The 8,388-nt window shown below is 41.6% G+C and overlaps 1 protein-coding gene across 1 annotated transcript; it reads right to left on the bottom strand.

Annotated features, from left to right (window-relative positions):
• Positions 1-4,953: 4,953 nt before the first annotated feature.
• On the bottom strand, positions 4,954-5,892 carry LOC141050145 (olfactory receptor 11L1-like). Its single transcript, XM_073546979.1, has one exon. The coding sequence runs from the start codon at positions 5,890-5,892 to the stop codon at positions 4,954-4,956; it is 939 nt and encodes a 312-aa protein (XP_073403080.1).
• Positions 5,893-8,388: the final 2,496 nt, after the last annotated feature.

Here is an 8,388-nt window from a genome sequence, read left to right on the forward strand (position 1 = left end):
TATAGTAACCTGCAATAGCAAGCAGCGAGCAGGTCCTGGGACAAAGTCCTTCTTTCGGCCCACTGAGTATGCCCATGGGAAGTCCTCTCATTGCAGGTCTGGGGTCACATGCACAGGTCCTATTGCTGCTCCCATTGGACCACTAGGAACGTCCCGGAAGGATGCTGCTATAAAAGAGTTGCATGGCCGCACAGCCATGCGATACTATAGACAGTAATTGGTAGTGATGTGTCTGATGATGGATGTTGTGAACCGCTGAATGACTCATTATGAAACCCCTTCCCTTTGATATGCATGTTGATAGGGTTTAGAGTCAGAGCCGAGTTGTGGCACTGCCTAGCACCACTGTGCTCCCAGCTCCTCACACATGCTAGCGCCAGAGTGCTCCACTCTACCTTGGTCACTACACTACTGCAGGTACTGTAGCATCCCTTAGAGTGGCGCCGTGTGCATCCTATGCGCTTTCCAGTCCTGAGCTTAAGCTGATTAGTGGCGTCTGCCAAAGCTGCGCTGTACATAGTGCGGTAAGCAACGTGCAGCTGCACCCTGTGACTGCTAACAGGGCACAGCATTCTGTTCGTGTCTGTCCACGCATTGCTGTGCGGTGCTGAGCGCTAGTGAGACTAGAGAGGCTCTAACCCTTTCTCCTTGGGGCTTGAGTCAGAGTCCTGTGTCTTATCTCTAGCGCTCTCCTGCCGAGTCCTGTGAGGATAAACAGGCTCTCGCACTTGTTCCAGCGGCTCAGTAAGGTAACTGAGTTCGCTCCTGTACACTCCAGGTCAGCGGTTAACCCGCCGGTGTCTAGTTAGTACTCCGCCATTGCCAAGCAGCAGTTAACATCTCTGCATGGTGTACCCCGGGCTGTGAACGCACCTCTATACCATCTTATATTATTTGGTGCATTCCACAATCCCGTAACACTCACTACCTCCTTATCACGCTCCCTATGTGTCAGTGTCCATCAAGGTTCAGTTGTAGGACCGGGAACTATGCTTAGAGGGTACACTCGCTCGCTCCCTCCCTCTTAAAGGGACCACCCTCATCAACCTAAGGCATTCGCAAACTTTAGCTGGGTGATATCTTCTATTTAAGGCTTCTCCTTCAATATGAAGGTACCTGAGCGACGTTGTTAGTTTGCCTTACATGCTTGCTAGTTGTCAGTTTCCCCAGGTACGTCTGTCTGCTTGTCTACCCTGTACCCTTCTGCTCTTAACTGTCTGTGGCTGTCTGTTCGTACCTGTCTGCGCTGTTCTGATTTTGAACCAGTCACAGAAGAAGAAGTAAGCAGGCTCCTTGCATCTTCCCGCCCAACCACATGCACCAGTGACCCATTTCCGTCACATCTACTCCAGACCCTTTCCCCTGCTGTCACCCCTCACCTAACTAAAATATTTAACCTCTCTCTCTCTTCGGGTATCTTTCCCTCCTCATTTAAGCATGCCATCATACATCCATTACTTAAAAAACCATCCCTCGACCAAAACTGTGCAGCTAACTATAGACCTGTTTCTAATCTTCCCTTCATCTCTAAACTTCTGGAGCGCCTGGTCCACTCCCGTCTGATCCGCTATCTCTCAGAAAACTCTCTTCTCAACCCTCTCCAATCTGGTTTCCGCTCCTTACATTCTACTGAAACTGCCCTCACTAAAGTCTCTAATGATCTACTAACAGCTAAATCTAATGGTCATTACTCCATGCTAATTCTCTTGGATCTCTCTGCAGCATTCGACACTGTGGATCATCAGCTCCTCCTCACTATGCTCCGTTCCATTGGCCTCAAGGACACTGCTCTCTCCTGGTTCTCCTCCTATCTCTCTGACCGCTCCTTTACTGTATCTTTTGCTGGCTCCTCCTCTTCTCATCTTCTCCTTACTGTTGTGGTTCCTCAAGGATCAGTCCTAGGCCCCCTCCTCTTCTCTTTGTATTCTGCCCCTATTGGTCAAACAATCAGTAGATTTGGTTTCCAGTACCATCTCTATGCTGACGACACCCAATTATACGTTTCTTCTCCTGACATCACGCCAGCCTTTCTAGAAAACACCGGCAATTGTCTAAACGCTGTGTCTAACATCATGTCCTCACTATATCTGAAACTGAACCTGTCAAAGACTGAACTCCTTGTGTTTCCTCCCGCTACTAATGTACCTATACCCGACATTGCCATTTCCGTGCGTGGTTCCGCTATTACTCCCCAGCAACATACCCGCTGTCTTGGGGTCATACTTGACTCTGAGCTTTCCTTTGTCCCCCACATCCGATCACTGGCTCGCTCTTGTTATCTGCACCTCAAAAACATTTCTAGAATTCAACCTTTTCTTACTTTTGACTCTGCAAAAACTCTTACTGTTTCTCTTATTCATTCTCGTCTCGACTATTGTAACTCCCTTCTAATCGGTCTCCCTCTTACCAAACTCTCCCCCCTCCAATTTGTCTTGAATGTAGCTGCCAGGATCATATTCCTCGCCAATCGTTACACCGATGCCTCTACCTTGTGCCAGTCATTACACTGGCTACCCATCCACTCCAGAATCCAGTACAAACTTATTACCCTCACCCATAAAGCTCTTCATGGCTCAGCACCACCCTTCATCTCCTCCCTTGTTTCAGTATACCACCCTACCCGCGCCCTCCGTTCTGCTGATGACCTGAGGTTAGCATCCTCAATAATCAGAACCTCCCACTCCCGTCTCCAAGACTATACACGTGCTGCGCCAATTCTTTGGAATGCACTTCCCAGGTCAATACGATTAGTCCTCAATCCCCACAATTTTAAGTGTGTCCTGAAAACGCATTTATTCAGACTGGCCTATTGCCTCAACATATTAACCTAATCTATCCCTGTGTGGCACAGCCAAAAGCTTTTTACCATAACCAGGTTCCCCGCATCATGTTCCCACATGCTTTATGCATCCATTAGCCCTCTGTGTCTGTACTGTCACACACTTAACATTATGGCTGGTCCATACAATCAGAGCAACTGTTACCACCCACCTTTTGTGTCTCCCTTTTTTTTTTTCTCATAGATTTTAAGCATGCGAGCAGGGCCCTCACTCCTCTTGGTATCTGTTGTGATCTATGTGATTATTGTTATGCTGTAATGTATATTGTCTGTACAAGACCCCGCTGAAATGTAAAGTGCTGCGGAATGTGTCGGCACTATAGAAATAAAATTTATTATTATTATATTATTATTATTCTGTTCATCTGCTGTTCCAGATCGCACCTGCCAACACCAATCTGTCTAACACCTGGTCCAGCCCACATCTGACAGTGCTTTCCTGTTCCTCAGCCGGTCCCATCTCCACCCATTGTTCCAGAGTCCCTGCATTTTTCATCTCTCCTTTGGGTCTTAGCAGCTTACCCGCTGTAGTGGGTTATAGAGAGAATACATAGTATAATAAACTTTCAGGGAATCGCTTCTCTAAGACAGAGATCGCTTGATTAATTGGTTTTCTTACCAATCTTCCAGACTGGTCAGAGTCTGGAAGATTAAACATTGCTGAAGAGAGTGAAAGCTAGGAAAACTTTTGCCCAATAGCAAAGTCCCCAATTTTAGTCATCCCTAAACATTCCCAGTGAGAGAGCTTAATATTTGATGTACAAGAAATAAGAAAACATACTGGAAAAAACAAGATTGGAACAACTGCATTCAGATGACTGCCCGGAGAAGACACGAGGCCCAACCATGCTACAGAAATTGCCTGGAGACGTTAGAGTTTTATCATAGATTGGGTAGAGGATCTTCTCTATGGCCAAATACTGCCTTCACTTCTATCTCTGATTTCGGGTATTCTCAGCCATCGCCAATGTTATAATCTCAGTCCATGATTGGAATGTATTTGCACTATCCTGTATGTAGTGAAGAATAATCCTTGCAGTATTGTTACTTAGGCTGCAGCACTATAATTGTGCGATCTTGTATCTGTCATGGAGATATTAATTACAGATATTAGATCTGTTAGAAGTTTTGTGCAAATAGTTGTATGAATTAGTGATGTTGTCAACTAAGGTTATTTACTAACGATACTCACTGAATTAAGCAAATTATGTGCAATTGTATCTGCAGCGCCCTGCTAAAGTCTAATATTAATGAGGTTGTCCAGTACTATAACATTGCCGATATTTCTTCAGGATAGGTTATCAATGTCTGATCGGTGGGGGTGCAAACCCTGACACCCCCCGCTGTACAGCTATTCTCTGTGCCGACAATAGACCAAAGTGCTTAATATACTGATAGTGGCCGTGACTGAATACTGCACATCCGCACCTTATTTAAATTAATGAGGGACAGTTGGGCAGCACTCAGCCATGGCCACTATCAGTGGACAGAACCACTCCATAACTGAGCACTTCCAGCCGCCACTGGCACCGAGAACAGCTTATCGGGAGCTGTACCCTCACCAATCAGATATTGATGACCTATCCTGAGGATACAGATAGGATAGGTCATTAATGCTAAGTAGTGCACAACCTCTTTAACTGGAAGAACATTGCTGCCAAATCTGCAACAGTGTACTTAAAGAATAGTGTTATGGAGCCATTTGAAAACTGTGTATGAGGTCATGTATAGTAAATACTCACCCTGCAGTGTGTTGCTGATAGTGTGCATAGCTGTCAGAAACTATGTATTGCATCCAAGTATCAGCCGTGTGCCATGCGTGCAGTAACGTGGTGCACTGCCGGTAGTTAGTATGGTGCGCCACAGCTAGTAGGATAAGTAAATGCTCCTCACTATCTCTGCACTGCCCACACATGGCTGCATTTGAGTTAGTGGTTCAACCTCTACTCATAGATAGTAAGGACCAGGTAGAATCACCTGTATAATGCTACCAAATGTGGTCACCGCAGGAATAGTAGTGAGAAATGTAGAGTTACTCTACTAGCTGCAGTGCACCACAATAACTAGTAGCACCTCACCAGGTTACTGGTAGATAAAGTTTAAAAATCCATAAATCATCTCACTAACAGAGCAGACAACATTTTACTCTTGAGCTTTTTAAACTCCTGCTTAATATCTCTATTACTCAGGCTGTAAATCATAGGATTGAGGAGCGGGGTTATAACCGTGTAGAAGATGGAGAAGGTTTTCTTTACATTTTCTGTATTTGGAAATAAATAGATGAAAATAAGTGAACCGAATAATAAGGACACCACAACCAGGTGAGAGCTGCAGGTGGAGAAGGTCTTCTGCCGTCCGGTCACAGAGGGGATCTTCAGTATGGTGATGATGATATAGACATAAGACGTTATAATGACAGTAAAGGGGCTAAGTGCAAATGGTACTGCCAATATCATGTCTTCAATTTTCATGAAGAAGGTGTCTGAGCAGGAAAGTTCAAGTATTGGATCTAAATCACAGAAGAAATGGTCAATGACGTTTGGTCCACAGAACCACAAATAACTCATGGTTATGGAAGAAGCCAATATACCAGCAAACATCATCACCCAACAGAAGACAACGGCTTTTACACAAAATGTGGGAGTCATCATTGAGGTGTAATGTAGAGGGTGACAGATGGCCTGATACCGGTCATAGGACATCACAGCCAGGAGAAGACATTCCAAAATTTCTGAAGCTAAAAAGAAATAAAATTGTATCAAACATCCCATAAAGGACACATAATTTCCTTCATAAAGCACAATGGGGAGCATGTTGGGCACGATGGTGGTGGAGAGAAGAATATCGGTGAAGGAGAGTTGTGTGAGGAAGAAGTACATGGGAGAGTGGAGCGATCGGCTGGAGGACACCACCAGAATGATCAGGAGGTTTGCACATACAGTCACACAGTAGATGATCAACAGGAGAAGGAAGAAAGAAATCCTAAAATATTGTAAATTCTGGAATCCTAAGAGCAAAATGTCAGACACTGTGCTGGAATTGCTGAACTGCATATTCTGGAAGATGATTGGTTCTAATAAAGCTAAAAACTAAAAGAGAAATTCATCAAATGTTTATAAAGATAAAGCAACTTGTATCTGACAAGTTTTATCTGGACGAAAATATTTTACTTTTATTGTAAACAAAATATCATACAATGAATGTAACAAGTAACAAAAATGTAAATGTATGTAAATATAATACTTTCCTACAACAGTCATTCAAAATCATAAAGCAATCACTCATCACAATGAATGTCGTATAATGTTATGATGTAAAAATTGTGAAATTCTTGATCATTGTGATTCTGAAGAAAATAAAGATTTCTTTTCAAGAAGAGATTAATTAAAGTTTTTGAAAATTAAGCGCTAAATAGTAGAGAGAGCGATGAAGGGATGAAGATCTTTATTCTTCTTTGTGTAGAGCAGCAAAAACCTTTCTTCTTGTCTGAGAATCCACCAGACATCAGATTATTATTGTTCTTCCCTTTTATAGAGGAAATCTTATAAGAATACCGAGACAAAGCCGGGGAGACCGGACTAATGGCCTCTGCTGGGAACAGGCACAGCTTATTGTTTAACATTGCTTATAATGATTTATAAAACTAAATAGAATTATGAAATGTTTCCAGATATTTCATAAGACTTTACATAGATAAAATCCTTTCCTCTTTTATATTGTAATTCTAGGGTGTTATTAGTTATCATTAGTAAAGTTAATTGACACCGTAATAACTAATTCATAAAATTTTATGTATAAAACTTCTTACTACTTTAGAAAAAAACCCTTCCCAATCTTTCGGCGCATGTTATGGCAAAAAACAAACAAACTTTAGTTCTAAATTGAAAAATTAGAATTATAGTCACATCTGGTGATCGTGTCCCACTACAACATATTTCTATGAAATTAATTTGAACTTATTTGTGGTACAAATGGCCATGTAGTTAAAGCATGCTTGGTTTAATTAGTTATTTAGATTCTTCTTCAAAAGGCAAATTGTTGTTTTTCCTCCATTTTCCAAGATCTTTTTCATTACTTTTTATTTTTTATGTTTCCAAACTGTGCCATTTACATGTCTCCTACTGGTAACGTGCCTTTTAATTTAAAATAAGCACTGGAGGTGGAGATTCAGGGAGATCTGTGTCCGGCCCAATCTCCTTAACAGCTCTATAACATATCAGAAAATGATAATTTTTCTGGAATAAAGAATCAGTTTGCAAATATCAAGAAATTATTTACTTCAATTTTTTTAGGACTTCAATAGCCATATAGACAGCTTAGGATGATAGATCTTACTGAGAGATTCCCTTTAAATCTACAGTGTTTTAATGTTTTATCTATTGCATTGTATACTGCAATTCTATATTATGCAGCTAAAACCAACTTAAGGAAAAAATGAGAAAAATGAGCCGGATTTGTTTTGAAATCTAAAATGGAAACAGAATGAGCAAATGCTCCGCTGTGAGTAAATAAAACATATAAATACCAAAGGTCACTTAGTAAATACTATTTTTCAGTAAAAATGTATTAAATCCATCCCAGCAACATCAAGGTGTACCCAAATTGGGATAGTCCTATACTTTCTCCATTATCAAAACCTTATCAAATGTCAAAAAGGACAGTATGTGTCCACAAGACATCCACTGTGCTTATAGAGCAAATGTCATGAGGGTGTTAAAATATATAATTTAGTGAAATTTTGCTAACTAAACTGATGGTATGATTTTATAAATCATACTTGCATGGACAAAAAATGTTGGTACCCTTAGGTTAAAGTAAGGAACACCCCACACTGGTCCCTGAAATAGCTTTAAATTGACAAAAATAGTGGTACTTTTAAATTTTCTGAATATTAATTAAAGGAAATCAGACTGCCTTTTTGCTTCGATGGAGGGAAGCACTCCTTAGGGCATCAGAAAGAATCACAATGCACTGTGACTTCCACGACTGACAACGACAAGTCATGCCTAAATAGCTCACCTCCGGTGACTTTTAACTGGCCTAGTTATAGTATGTGGCTATAGAAAACTATGGAGTTAGCAAATTACATTATATCTTTGTTCCTGAAGGTCCCAGGTGAGAGATATTAATGTCATATTTCCTATCAGAATTTTATCATTCTATAAATAGAAAATGTGACATGGACTTCATCATTCAATTGACTGATATCAACTTGGAAGCACTGCCTCAACTGCCCAAGCTGTGATGCCCCTCACCCCTTCTCCCTCCACCTGCTTGTGTAATCCTATACTCATTCCCCCCTACCTCAAGAATGTGTTGGTTAGCAGAAACCAGTCCTTTGTCTTAAACACGTGTTTCCTTTGTGTGGGTATAGTGTTCCTTTAAAACCCAAATATCCTAACACAGAAGTTTCACCAAAATGGAGCATTCATATTTCTTGAAACCGCAGGATCATAACTCCAAACTGGTGAGTTTTGGAAGCTCAGTGCCTATCGGGAGCTGAGAAGTGAATTTTTGCTTAACCAGGTCATACATCCCCTTCATGTGTG

This window comes from Dendrobates tinctorius, unplaced genomic scaffold, assembly GCF_039654945.1.
Source record: "Dendrobates tinctorius isolate UK_male_01 unplaced genomic scaffold, ASM3965494v1 ptg000151l, whole genome shotgun sequence".
Lineage (NCBI taxonomy): Eukaryota > Metazoa > Chordata > Amphibia > Anura > Dendrobatidae > Dendrobates > Dendrobates tinctorius.